This window comes from Gadus morhua, chromosome 21 (assembly GCF_902167405.1).
Source record: "Gadus morhua chromosome 21, gadMor3.0, whole genome shotgun sequence".
Lineage (NCBI taxonomy): Eukaryota > Metazoa > Chordata > Actinopteri > Gadiformes > Gadidae > Gadus > Gadus morhua.
Window position 1 is genome coordinate 21658606 of NC_044068.1, and position 14062 is coordinate 21672667.

General features: G+C 47.3%; 1 protein-coding gene across 2 annotated transcripts in view; it reads right to left on the minus strand.

Moving 5' to 3' along the window:
- Positions 1-6: 6 nt before the first annotated feature.
- cad (carbamoyl-phosphate synthetase 2, aspartate transcarbamylase, and dihydroorotase) overlaps positions 7-14062 on the minus strand; it is a 46744-nt gene continuing 32688 nt past the window's right edge. Inside the window, exons 29-45 of one of the 2 annotated variants that reach the window (XM_030345301.1) lie at positions 13771-13937; positions 13381-13545; positions 12307-12438; positions 11826-12030; positions 11326-11516; positions 10624-10764; positions 10435-10530; positions 9557-9692; positions 4809-4853; positions 4370-4551; positions 3940-4014; positions 3607-3819; positions 3357-3482; positions 2022-2177; positions 1601-1702; positions 968-1062; positions 7-822 (exon numbers count right to left, since the gene is read on the minus strand). In XM_030345301.1, the coding sequence (XP_030201161.1) occupies positions 723-822; positions 968-1062; positions 1601-1702; positions 2022-2177; positions 3357-3482; positions 3607-3819; positions 3940-4014; positions 4370-4551; positions 4809-4853; positions 9557-9692; positions 10435-10530; positions 10624-10764; positions 11326-11516; positions 11826-12030; positions 12307-12438; positions 13381-13545; positions 13771-13937 (2327 nt within the window). In that variant the 3' untranslated portion in view covers positions 7-722. The remainder of the gene's footprint in view (positions 823-967; positions 1063-1600; positions 1703-2021; positions 2178-3356; positions 3483-3606; positions 3820-3939; positions 4015-4369; positions 4552-4808; positions 4854-9556; positions 9693-10434; positions 10531-10623; positions 10765-11325; positions 11517-11825; positions 12031-12306; positions 12439-13380; positions 13546-13770; positions 13938-14062) is intronic. The other variant, XM_030345302.1, reaches the window with a different exon arrangement.

A 14062-nucleotide genomic window follows, 5' to 3' on the forward strand; every position in this document is an offset into this window, starting at 1 on the left:
TTCTCGTATTCTTTAAGGCAACTTTTATTTTATGGAAAGGTTTAGGAATGTCTAATCAGACACGTGTACACTGAGCAGGAATAACATAACATTCAATCTTCAATGCAATTGTGGAAGTTCATCCATACACCAGCGATTGAATTGGACTAAACAGAAAGTAAGTCGTATAACAGGTGACTGTGACATGAGCATTTTTTTTTATTGAGATAAAAAACTATGGCTTTAATCTCCTGTGGCACATTCTTATCCATCACTCAAGGGCACATCAGCCATCTTGCGGGCTGAGGTCATGATGAGAAATGAGGAGCACCAAATTAATCCCTAAGGATCAATACCAGGATCAGGCCAAAATCTCCCCTCCCCATCATCGTCTGAATGATCAAATATTCTCCATTTCCCTTTTTCTATCCCACCGTTGTTTAAAACATAATCACTTATGTCTTCATGGAGATGGTGTTTGGGCTTATTTCAGATACATAAATTAGCTATTTGGTTCAACAAAGAGAACAAAAATACGTCTTGTATTTTCCATTTGCTTGACCTCCACCCAACACCCTGACTTCCTTTATACATACTCTAGAACTTGTTTTCCAACCAAGTATACTACAGGACTGATTTAACAGGGAATGTAAGTTTCTGAACTATAAGTATTTTTCATCTATAACCTACAAAAAAAAAAAGCCTTCTTCAAATTGTAGCCCATGTCCTAGAACGTGCCCAGTCTATCTTCCAAGAACTGTAGCTAGCAGTGCCATTCGGATGTACATGCCGTTTTCAGCTTGCCGGAAGTAGGCTGCTCGTGGGTCAGAGTCAACCTCTGCACTGTGGAATAAAGATAGTGTTAAAGAGAGTTCAACAGAAGATATTCAGTTGGAGGAATTGACAGAGGATTCAAATTCAAGTAAGCCTTAGTATTCTCGTGTGGCAGTTGGTTGAGACTATTTCAGTGGTGCAGCGACAGACCAACCTGATCTCATTGACTCGCGGGAGAGGATGCATGACAACCATCCTGCGTTTAGCGGCGGTCATGATGTGTGGGGTAAGGATGAACTGGCCAAAACACTGAAACAGAGAACGCACACATGCACAATTACTGCGCATACTTTGACCTGCTCATCTGAAATATATTCAGATCTCCACAAAATTGGCTGTTCTAGCTTGGCAGCCCACCCATTAGATTAGTTAGCTGGTTTTCTTGAGTGGACCAAACAATCTGATTTAAAGGAAATTATGAAGTGAATTCTTATAATCGTCATCTTGTGGACCACAGGAAGGTTGTAGTTTATATTGGGTCATCTTGTGGACCACAGGAAGGTTGTAGTTTATATTGGGTCATCTTGTGGACCACAGGAAGGTTGTAGTTTTTATTGGGTCATCTTGTAGACCACAGGAAGGTTGTAGTTTATATTGGGTCATCTTGTGGACCACAGGAAGGTTGCAGTTTATATTGGGTCATCTTGTGGACCACAGGAAGGTTGTAGTTTATATTGGGTCATCTTTCCTAACATGCATGTTGGCTACAATTTGTCATTGAAGAGAAAGCTCAATTTTCACAGTTTCTCTGCAAAAAAATATAAGTATCAAACGATAGGTTGCTTACAGCCTTGTACTCTTCCTCTGTGGCAAATCTCTCCCTCTGGATGCGGGTCATGTAGAGGACGTCAGTCTCAGGCAGGGCCTCTTCGATGCTCTCAAACTCTTCCTGCACAAGCACAAAGAAAGTTGGTTTTTAAATCTTTAGGTAGCACATAAGCAAGCAACATGCACACACACACTCACACATACACAACTAGAGTAACCACTTTATACTTTAGCAAAGGAAAAGCCAGGATGGTTAGAAGATTTGGTCGTTTTTCAGATGAGGGATTAGCATGCACACCATTTGGGTTTATGGACACAGGTTAACTGGTCACCATGCAAATTGGTCTTCCTGTGTCCATGTAAAAGTAGTGATGGACTAGAGTCCCCCTTCTATTACCTGAACACCAACCCAACGTCTGAGACGCTCCCTCTGGTCCTACCTGCTTGATGCCTTTGGAGGCCACGAAGTCCAGGATCTGGGCGGGCATGTGGAGGTTTGGGGGCGCCACGTAGCGCAGCGTGATGCGGTACTGGGTCAGCAGCTTGGCCAGGGAGTGCACCGTGCGCCCGTGTTTAAGGTCTCCCACCATGGTGATCTGGAGGTCACAGAACGCACGTTAGATGGTCATCATCAGCTTATTATTAATCCTGACCGTGGAAAACTAATGTACAAGGTTCTTTAGGTTGCACAATAACAACAAATCTCTTTAAAATACTGCATTGAAGCCGAGATTTCTTTCCTTGAAATGTATGGGGTCGTCTCATATTCTGGGTATAGCCTTAATATCAATATAAATTCACATCTACAAAGGACCCTCCGCCCCTGATAACACATGTGACTGAAGCGCTTCCTCACCACAACAAGATTGAGAGACTGGAACACAGTGGCTCAAAGGTAGGCCAGGTGAGACCACCACTGAGGAGGTTCTCTCATGCCAATGTAAGGATCATGTTGACCAATGAAGCAGAAGAATGATGTTCAATCAACAAAGTGGCTCAAAAGTAGGCCAGGTCAAACCACCACTGAGGAGGTTCTCTCATGCCGATGTTAAGATCATGTTGATCAATGGAGCAGAAGAACGATGCAGCGTAATGGACCAGCACTGCAGGACAAGTCTTGCCAAGCGCTTCCCCTCAGACTTCATAGTAAAGCTTCTGTCTCTTCAGTGCTGTGTGATCATAGCCTCTGGAGCAGATCGGTAAAGCTGATCAAACAAGTTGATTTTGAAATGCCATCATGTTACTGCAGACAAAAGAGGTGACGTAGTAAAGTCAATCGGAAACTAAAAGAACTGAACCACCGTCATGTTGGCATGCCTCGCAGATTGAACCAATCTCCCCCTGTACGTACGCTGCTGCTGCTTCCCGGGGTTAGCCCCGCCCTAGATGATTGTGATTGGTTTAAAGAAATAAAAACAGGCCAGCCCAGTGTCCCCCCGGATAGACGGCCCTTGCTGTATTTTGGTCTGGCTTTGCGAGACTACTCTGCCAGTGACGTCGGGTCAAGCTCAACGCTGATTGGCTATCGCGGCTAAGCGTCACGCGTAGGAGCGTTTTGAACTCTGCTTGTAGGTGCGTTGGGCGCGTTAGGTGCGTAAAAACACGGCTAATGCGCTGCTTTAGCGTGTGTAACGCATCTAAATCAATGGTCCTCTACGCAAAAAATGCTGATTTTCTACGCCTCTTATGCGCCCAACGCGTTAGGTGTGGCCGTGCCTTTATCTAGTAGAGCATGAATGCGTGTGGACCCAACACTAGGTTGAGGCCGGCCTTACCGTCATCCCGTTGACCGTCCCCAGCTCCTCTCTGATGGTGAACACGTCCAGCAGGGCCTGGGTGGGGTGCTCGCCCACCCCGTCCCCCGCGTTGATCACTGGCCTGCGACAGTGACGCGAGGCCATCTGGTCATCATGGCAATGGGGGACAGGTCCAGATATAATAGAAAGAATACAAGAGAATTATAGTGAACCACTGCATCTATAAACAGGTTCACACTCAGACACACACACAGACACACACACGCACCTCAACAGCACCGGGCTTGGGGTGCCGGAGCACCAGGACGTCAGCGTATCCGCTCATGGTCTGCACCGAGTCGGCCAGGGACTCGCCCTTCTGGGAGGAGGAGGTGGCCTCGCTGAAGTGTACCACCGAGCCGCCCAGACGCTGCATGGCCGCAGCGAACGAGCTGCTGGTGCGCGTGCTGACCTCGTAGAACATGGAAGCCATCACCTTGCCCTGCGACAGCAGCATTATGAGTGGAATCAGATTCTAGAAAGGCCGTTATCAGGAGTCACTCAGCTGCACTGACAGCACACACCGGGCAGATGTTACCGTCCACCCCCCACACACCCCTACCTTCATGATGTCCAGGCTGCGCTCCTTCTGCACCAGGAGACGCAGATTGTGGGCAACATTGAAAAGGTGGGAGATCTGAAAAAACATAACAAATGTAAACTGAGGAAAACAATACTGTGTTCTCCTCCTATAGAGCAGTGTTCTCCTCCTATAGAGCTGTTCTATAGAGCTGTGTTCTTCTCCTTTAGAGCTGTGTTCTGTGGTGTTCTCCTCCTATAGAGCTGTGTTCTATAGAGCTGTGTTCTTCTCCTTTAGAGCCGTGTTCTGTGGTGTTCTCCTCCTATAGAGCTGTTCTATAGAGCCGTGTTCTCCTCCTATAGAGCTGTGTTCTATAGAGCTGTGTTCTCCTCCTATAGAGCTTTGTTCTATAGAGCTGTGTTCTCCTCCTCTAGAGCCGTGTACTCCTCCTATAGAGCCGTGTTCTCTGTACCTGCTCCTTGCTGAACTGTCTTACTGACAGGATGTGCTGTCCCACCAGCGGGTGCAGTAAAGGGGAGATCTGCAGGTGGGAGACGGGGAGTGACTGCCCGGCCTGGGGAGAGAGGAGGCGTGACAGCGGAGGGGGGTGGCTGTAGCTGTCCCCAGCAGCCAGACTGACAGGAACCATCAGCTCTGCAAATAACAAGCATTTAAAACATTGTTTATTGATGCTATGAATCACAGCTCAAAACACGTGCAGCCATTCCTTAAAGCAGCACACTGACACACTGATGAAGTGCAGCGTATTCATGAAGCACTAGGCGAATTCTGCAGCCATGCATGTCTTGCGCAGTGACGATAGCCTGAGAAGCCGTTTGCGTTGCAGGGTTAGAGGGGACATTTAGCCGTTAATAGCAGAAGCACTGCCATAAGTCCAAGTCTCGGCAAACCTTCATCAATCGGCCTCCTCAGAGATCTGTCCTTTGTCTCTTCGGCTGAGGGGTTTAGAGAGAGCAGAGTGACAGGCATTAGGAGACTAATCAGAATAACTTGACCTGGGAGTGAAACAAGAGGAGTGGACAAGGGAGCAGCTTGGTATGATCTGAACCTGGGTAAAGGAGTGATAGAAAACGGAAACAGAACAAAGTCATGTTCGCAGATGTTTTTTTTGAGGCTATAATCTCTTGTTTCAATGTTGGGAAACCTTTGCAGTGATGTTGCTAGGTACGCTTCCTGCGTCCCTGACGCATTAAAATCTGAAAGGACGCACTAAACTCACTATCCATGCGTCCCGGGGACGCATCTCATTTTCCCCATGAAAAACGATACATTGTGAACATTAAACAACTCGTGTTTAATCACAGTAACTGGCCAAAGAAACCTTCCTGTGAGCAGATCGGACAAGCGCTGTTTCAACCCTCTGCGCATCTACTCGGCGCAGACGTGATCCCCTGTACAAAGTATCGCGACATGCTAATTTAGCCGCTACCAAAACAACTAGCTCGTCACCGCTGATTTCATTTCAACAATTAAAAATACGAACTTTATAGTAAATAAACCCACGTTTCCACTGCTCGATGCTGTGCTCATTCGTGTCGAATGAGCAAATCAAACAGGATTTTTTTGCAATCCTTCTGATTGAATATATGTACATTTATGACAAAATCGTGAGGACTAGGCTTGTGACACACACACAAATGTGGCGCTCGCGCGGTAATAGCTCATTGGCGCCACCTAGTGATCATTATGTGCAAATGCACAGCCTCTCATTTAAATGACTTAGGGGTCATTTGACCCCTCTTGCGGCGCTAGGAGTAAGTAAAAATGGCCCGGCGTTTCTAGTGTTAAACATGAACGGTTGAGTACTCCAGCTCTAACCCTATCATACCACCATCAAGGAGTTTAACACTATTAATTTAATTTAAGAAATAGAATAATAATAAAAAAGAAACACATTTTTTAAATTTTTTGAATTTCTCAGGGACCCACCCAACTCGCCACCTGTGGGTCCCGGGGACTCACTACATTGAAAACCTATCAACATCACTGCAAGGTCAGAAATATTCAATCAAAGAACTACATGCCTTTGAAACTTTTTATAAGGTAGAATTATGACTTATTTTATTTTATTCATTTGCATAATTATGAAACACAAAACCTTGTTCTTAAGGGCATCTCTTTTGCGTCTTTCCTTGGTAATTTGCCTCAAAGCCAAAGTACTTCTGAATAGCTCTCCTGCCGTTTTCTTTCTCTACCAAAACCGGTCGTACACACTTGTTGCACGTCAACTGTCAACTGGCTACACTTGACATGCTAGCTATGGAGTGTTAGCTAACTTTAAGATAACAGCGTCACACAAAGCATTGAGACTAGTGCCGAATTACTGCGGGAGAACGCACTGCGAGTTAGTCAAAGGAGGTGGGGCTAGGTTGGCGCTGTAGCGGTGTGTTAACTCACTGTCCGTGAGAAGAGAGCATCGATGCTACAGAGAATGATTATCGAAACAGTTTAACCACTTCGGGCCATTTTTTGATTTTTTTTCGGTTTTGCACTGCGCCTACTCTAGAGAGCACTGGTCCTTCATAGTATGACCTCTAATCACGTGCTTGTTCTCTTTGGAAAGACATTATCAGAATAACTCATGTACTGACAGTGCTGGGAAGGCTACAATATTGTTTACCTTCCAGCCGGTTACACACACCTCAAAAACCAAGCTGATTCTAGTATCCTGGGTAACTCCATATCCCTTGGAAACACTACTGAGCCCTAGCCCTAGGTCTTGTGATGCTGTGTGTAAAAGCAGATCAACAAAGCATAAAAAGATGAAGTCTCCAGCTCCTTTTATGTAATGATATGTCCTTTCATTTTGGTCAGGGTCCTTTTGGAGACTCCAAAAAAGACCTATGGCTACCACCTATGTAGACGCATAATCTTTGTCTCAAATTAAAGGTTACCCTCTGGGCTTTCTGGTGAACCATCTATATAGCATACCATATGTTCTGATATGCAATGAGACAGGCATAATCACACACAAATCACAACAAAAATAAATAAAAATTAAACCACACACGCGTGCAAATCAACCACCTGCTCCACACTGGCATCAAGGCGACGAGCCTGCTACTTTACGCACACCCCTTGTAGCAGTTGTTTTCTCACCTACACGTGAGAAGGTGTTTGACATGCTGGATATCGTCAGAAAGGTCTTTTCATTGGCTATTAGGATATCTAAGGCCCGTCACCGACCCTTGCTGTCTGCTGGTTTAGCTGTCAATCAAAATAAACATGCCCGTTTTGATAGTGATCGCCTCATTGGCTTGTAAGACTGGTTTACAAAGAAGTATTGGTCTTACAGACATGTGTGAGGGCTCTACGTCACCTTGACAGGGTATCTGCAGGTTTCAGCAAGTCAAATTTAAGACTTTTTAAGACCTTTTTAATACCACCTTGAATGAAATTTAAGACCTTAAACCCGCGATGGTGGGGGGGATCCCGCTGTATTACAACCCAAGCATGTGCGTCACTCAATGAGACTCATTCAAGTTTACTTTCTGTCTGTTTATTGAACATAAAGTGATACTCCAGGGCTCGCGACTAACTTTTTCCTTGGGTGCACTGGTGCGCCCGCCTACATTTTTAATTTGGGTGCACCAGCACGTATTCATGGTGCACCCAAGTTGTAAGTTGTTGATAGGGGGGTGACAGCGTCTGGGCCCCCGGGCAGCTGCACCGGTTGCACCGTCGATATTTACGCCACTGATTAATAATATTTTCACCATTAAATAAATGCCTTCAGTAAGACCTGGGGGGTATACCACGAACCTCGTTGAACATACCCAGGCTTTCTTGGGAAAACCTGGCTCGACAGAGCCGCAACTCGCAATCACAGTTAAATGGTACCACGACGCTCACTTTAGATTCAATTAGTTGAACCAGGTTTTCCGCTTTAGGTTCAATGCGCGTTCACATAAAAGGGGCGTTTCTCGCGTCATTCAAATTTCAAATCACAGCCAAGGGGAACACGGTTGCCCATAATATGGCTAGGGTGGCGTGCTGGCAAAAATAGCCGACCGTGTTAATTCGTAAGTGAAAAGATTCTGCATATTGCCTAAAAAATATTATGTATCATCATCCCTTTTACCCCCATATATGTGGGGCCCCATGAATTGCGAGCCCAAGTACCGGGAATGCACTCGTATCCGACCCAATATCGGACGTGCACGTCAAGTTGCTTGCTTTTAGTGGCGTGGTTCAACGTCTCAAATATCAAAACAAAAGCCTTGTAGACGCTGCAGATTCGCTCGTTTCGGATGAAAGGCGCTGGTCCGAAGTGAGTTATATACGCCGTTTTGTCCCTTCCAGCAGTAAAGGTGCTCGCGATTTGAGAGTTGGGGAACATCAAACCGAAGAGATCTCCTATCCCCTCATTCGAGTTGTAGGACTGGTGCTTGACCACTGTGTTTAGAATCCACAACACCTCCGCTTTCAGTGTTGGTGTCGCACCAAATGCTACCCTCAGGTCAGTGCTAGCAGCGCGGACCGTCTGCGGCGGTGGCGCCGGGGCAGAGATGCAAAATGTAGAAATGGCTGGGGTCTGTGTGTGGCTCCTGGCAGAGGTTTTATGTTTTTGGCTCTGCATATGGCTGACGACAGCCTTAATCCCCATGGTGCCGAGCTTGAATGTAGGCTACTTTTGCACGGAATGCATCTGGCCTGTTCTGGGTTGGCAACGGACGCTAGCCAAACGGTCTTCCAGCCAACTGACGTTGAACTTGCATTTACCCATTGTTGCAGACTAGCTAGCAAGAAAGTAGCCCCTCGTACATCTCCTTCCCGAAAAGTCCCGCGAGAAAAATAAAAAATTAAATAACCCTGCCCCGACAAATTTAAGACCTCCGAGTTATAAATTTAAGACCAGCATATGACATTTTTGACGAATTTAAGACTTTTTAAGGCCTTAAATTTAGAAAAATTAATTTAAGACTTTTTAAGACTTTTAAGACCTCCGCGGACACCCTGCTTGAGACCCTGGCGAATAGAGTGGATACCATGAATCAGATGACAATAGCGGAATTCACACCCTAAATCACAGCTTTCTACAAAAAAAAAAACATTGCAGGGTTTTGATTTTCTTTTTTTCTGCTGCTTTGTATAAGATGGCTTGTGCATGTACACAATGCAATTAAACTAAAATAATATTGATATTCGATTTCTGTGGACTCTTATGAACATTTCAAGACCCAACATGAAGTATCAACTCATTGCTAAGGATATCCACAATGACGATAAAGTTAGAATGCACCAAGGGAGGAGGAGGGTGAGGGGGGGCTATTTTGACCCAAGACACTAGGATATATTTGATCTATATTCGCTAAACATATTTATTCCACCGAATGGTTGACATTGGATAACATTCCTGAGATTCTAAGCTTTCAAACGGTGTATGACATGACTATTCACTCAACTCAATGCTGCCGAAAATTGACCCAGCATGTTGGGGGGAATGGGTGGGGTAACTAAAACTTGCCCGCCGGCGGGATTTAACGATTAAGAGGTTAAAAAAGTATCATATATATCTAAATATCTACATTTTTGACCACACTAGTACAGACTGCCCACACAGCAAGCGGGAGGTATAAATGTGAAGGAGTTGTTGAAACAGTGAGGCGAAGGCAAAGCATTGTGGGTAGTGTAGTACCTGGGGCCAGGCCTGGGTCAGAGGAGCGGTGCACACGGGGGGGCAGCATGTAGCGTCCCTCAGCACGGCGTGGGCTGGCGGCCCGGGTCCGCACCGTAGCCTCGCGGGGGGGGGTGGGCCTCAGGCGCTCAGGGGTCTGGATCAAACACGGGATGAGTTTACTAACCCCGACCCAGTGCTGCCCTGAACGCACCTTAACAAGAGCAGAGCCGCAGCTCAGCTCTATAGATTACCAATATTACGTTATTTTGCGCTACGCAAAATAATGTAACATTCCGTGCGCTACGGATATCCAGGTCAATTCACACACCTGAGTAAAGCATATAAACGGAGAGGAGAGCTCCGTTTAGAAACAAATGTTATTTTGCGCTACAGACACTTCATATCCAGTTCAATTCACACACCTGTGAGTAAAGCAACTTCCATAAAGTTGGAAATAAATTGTCAGATTCGGAGTTTGCGGTTCAATAGATCATCAGTGAAACATCGCTGCGACACAATTGAGTGTATTAACCTAGAGAACCAGCTACAAAATTGTTTTCATCCAAACGAGCCGTCTTTAGCGAACGGTGAAATGCATTGGCTTCTATGAGCTGTCGGCTTTCAGCCGCAAGCTTATGGACCGTCTGCAAAGTGCAAAACGACCACAATGGTAAAATTTCAATAGCGTCGCCATTATTGACTCGAGTCCCAAAACTTGTTCAATAGAGGCATGGGCTCTTTATGGTCCTACTACAACCTTTGTGATGGGGAGAGGGGAGGGAGTAGATGCATTTGATTTCTCAAGTGACCTAACGCTATTGATTTCTCTACCTCCTCTACCCCGCCACAATATAAATATCATTAAAAAGAATAAACCGTGTGGTCCGTGTGGGTACCAGGGAGGCTTCTTTGACGGCTTCAGGAGAGAGCTGGGTAGTGGTGGCTGTGGGCCAGGTCTTCACGTCCTCTCCATACCCAGGGGATACCAACACCTGGGAGGGGAAGAGAGCCATCAGGGGTCTTCAACCACCCACGCGGAGGCCTGACAGCCAGCTGCAACAAGGCTGCAGTGAACCGGTTCTCACCTGGCCGTCGATGTAGGCGACCTCTCCACGCAGCACCACCCGGCGCACCTTGCCCCGGACCTTCATCCCCTGGAAGGGGGTCCACTTGGACTTGGTGAACTGCATGGCCTTAGGGATGACCCAGTCCTGCTCCAGATCAACCTGGGGACACAGTCAGCTATTCAGAGGCGTAGTCTAGACCGCTGCCGGCAAACAGATAAAAGACTGTGTGGACGCCGTCGGCTTTGCTCTTCAAAGCAGATGGCGACACATGGCCCTGTGAACCATTTTCTTTGCAGACTTTGTTTTTGGTTTGCGCTAGCTTGCAGAGTTCACGCACACAGATTTCGTTTAAACCTTCCGATGTCAGCTACCAAGTCAACTAACCCTATAGGGACCCATTAAATGACTGGTGGGGGCCCATTGAGTCAGCATATTGTATCTGTTCAAGTAAACAAAAAAAAAAATCTGATACTAGTATGAATATATGTGCCAATACTCTGGTAGTCTATAAGAACTAAATATTGTTTGGGATAATGATAAACAGCCTCACAATAAAGCAAAAAAATTAAATTGGCAAAGAGGACTCCTCACCAACGTTGTTCTGACAGGAGCAATACAAACACCATTAAACATCTTCACATCTACATCTTCAGCTGGGAGGAGCCGCCAGGTCAGCTGGGACATATGGGCGGGGCCACAAGCATCTGGAGCATCACGCACCTCTACATAGGTGTTGTCCTGGACGGGCAGGGAGAAGATCTTGCGAGGGTTGTCGTAGAGACGGCGGATGATGTCGTCGAGGGTGAGGCGTCCGTCACTCACGGCGGTGAGCAGCAGTGGCAGCATGGTCTCCAGACCCGGGTAGCCGGGGGGTGGGTTCTGCCCGCTCTTCTCCTCCAGGGAGTGAGGAGCTGAACAACCACACAGAGACCGGGTGGTAAGTAGAATGTAAGGAGTGAGGAACTGAACAACCACACAGAGACCGGGTGGCAAGTAGACTGTAAGGAGTGAGGAGAGGCCTTACAATATGGCCTCACATTCACCCATTCACACCCCGACGGCAGAGTCAACCATACAGAGCGACCTCCAGCTCATCGGGAGAAGTCAGGGTGAAGTGTCTCGCTTAGGGACACTGCAACACTCATCTAGGAGGAGCCGGGGAGCCCCCCCCCCCCCGATTACGTTGGATGACAGACAGCTGGCTGCTCCAGAGTACTGACCGTGGTCTGTGGCGAAGCAGTCGATGATGTCCAGGTTCTCCCAGAGGGCCTCCATGTCAGCCCGGGACCCCAGCATGGGCCTCACCTGGGCCCAGCCCTCCCCCCCGATGTCGGCCATGTTGTCCTCACACAGGAAGAGGTGGTGGGGGGCCACCTCACACGTCACCTGGACGCCCTTCTGCTTGGCCGCACGCACAATCAGAATCTGCAGAGAGCAGGAGTTGGTCACTACTGCACCGTGTTTAACTCACTTTATGGAGCATCTACTCATGTCAATATATAGACCTGTACAGAACATGGCCAACCCATGAACAGAAGGCACTTATTCTGGGTTCAGTGTACGAGTACCAGTCATTGGAAAAGCTCTTTGAGTGACAGCAATAAATCCATCAACCTTTGCCCATTAGATTGTACAACAGCAGCGATGGAGCCAGCAGCAGCAGGCCGTGTCAGAACAGGTCCAGAGGTTTGGTGAGCTCACCTCCTCCTTCTTGGCGATGTGGCAGATGTGGACTGAGCGCTGGTAGAGCTGGGCCACCATCAGGACAGCCGCCACCGTCTGCTTCTCCGCGTGCGCCACGATGGGCAGGTGCTTGGGCCACTTCTCAAAGTGCTACACACACACACACACACACAGGTCATTCTTGGAACACTTCTTCTGTACTGCGGCTGCTTGCACTGCCACTTGGAGACAAAAGAAATGGAATTGAAATAAGCTCTAGTTTTAGTTATTCCTGTAGCTAGGGTTAGTGCAGTGGTCTTAACGTGGCTGTGGTGCATGAGCCCCTCTGTACGACACCACATGCATTTTTTCTGAGCCACTTGGGATGGACTCTTCAGCCAAATCCTTGCATAATTTATGATTGTGGTTCATGATCTTCCTGCTACCGTGTAACGACGAACTTCGTCTAGAATAGATGGACTAAATTGATTAGGGATGTCCCGATACCACTTTTTCACTTTCAATACCGATACCATAGCTTAGGCTAGCTGCCGATAACGATATCTTTCCGATAATTTGTTTTACTCTGAACCAATAATAGCCTCTAACCATATAAATGGGGGTCCCACACACAAACAGTTGACTTATAATAATCATATTTCCAATTGATTAATCATTTTAATCGGTTGGACGTCCGCGACATCTGAAAGGGTTAGCTTTTATGATCGGCAAGCTTGTGGCTATCACAGCAGCTGTTATCCGCTGAAGCCGAGGTTGGTGCGTGTGACGTGAAGGTGCCTCCCCTCAGCAACAGCCGAGGAGAGGCGTGCAACAGCCCAGCCCAGGCTCTTTATTCTCCTTTAAGGTTGAAATACAGCCGCACTGCTGACATGGTTTACCAACAAGTAGCTCTCCTGCACATGCTCCTAATTGAAGGCTAACTGCTGTTATCACGCTGTGCAGATCGGAACGTATTTCTTACTCCCCTCCGATATCCGATCCAGCGTAATGGGCCAATATCGGACCGATGCCGTGGATCGGATCGGGTCATTGATGGTTGAACATTTCCAAACTAAAGCAATTTTGAAGTCCTATGTTTCTATTTCCAGGTACCTCCATCCAGAGCCCCACGTTGTCCATCTTGAGGGTGGAGAAGGTGTCGTTGAGGTACATCTTTAGGCCCACCGCCTGGCTGGCGATGGCGGGCAGGAGGCCGGCGTTGTCGGAGGCAGCTCCTACGTACAGAGCGTAGTCACAGCGGCAGCCTGCCTTTGCCAGCTGTACAGACACCAGAGTGTTGGGTCAAGACAATAAGCTGAGCAAAGAATCTAAAGACAACATCCTTCACTTTTCTTTTTACATTCATAGAAGTTTTAAACATTCTAACTTCTATCTGAAAAAAGGGAGAATTTAGATATTCTCCCACCTTAGGACTTCCGATAGTGTTAGTTTAAGTAGCATTATGTTTAGATTGTGCCTAACAGCATCAATATATTTTGTTACCTTCTGCACCAGAGCAAGTGTGGCTTGGTCAGTGATGGCCGGGGCGGTGTTGGGCATGGCACACACCATGGTCACCCCCCCTGCCAGGGCTGCAGCCGTGCCTGACGAAAAGTCCTCCTTGTAGCAGGCCCCGGGCTCACGTAGGTGGACGTGGACATCTATCAGACCTGTCAGATGGGAGGGGGCGCATGTTAGTGTCTACCCTGCTGTGAGGGGGCGCATGTTAGTGTGTCCCCCGCGATGAGGGGGCGCATGTTAGCGTCTCCCCCGCGATGAGGGGGCGCATGTTAGC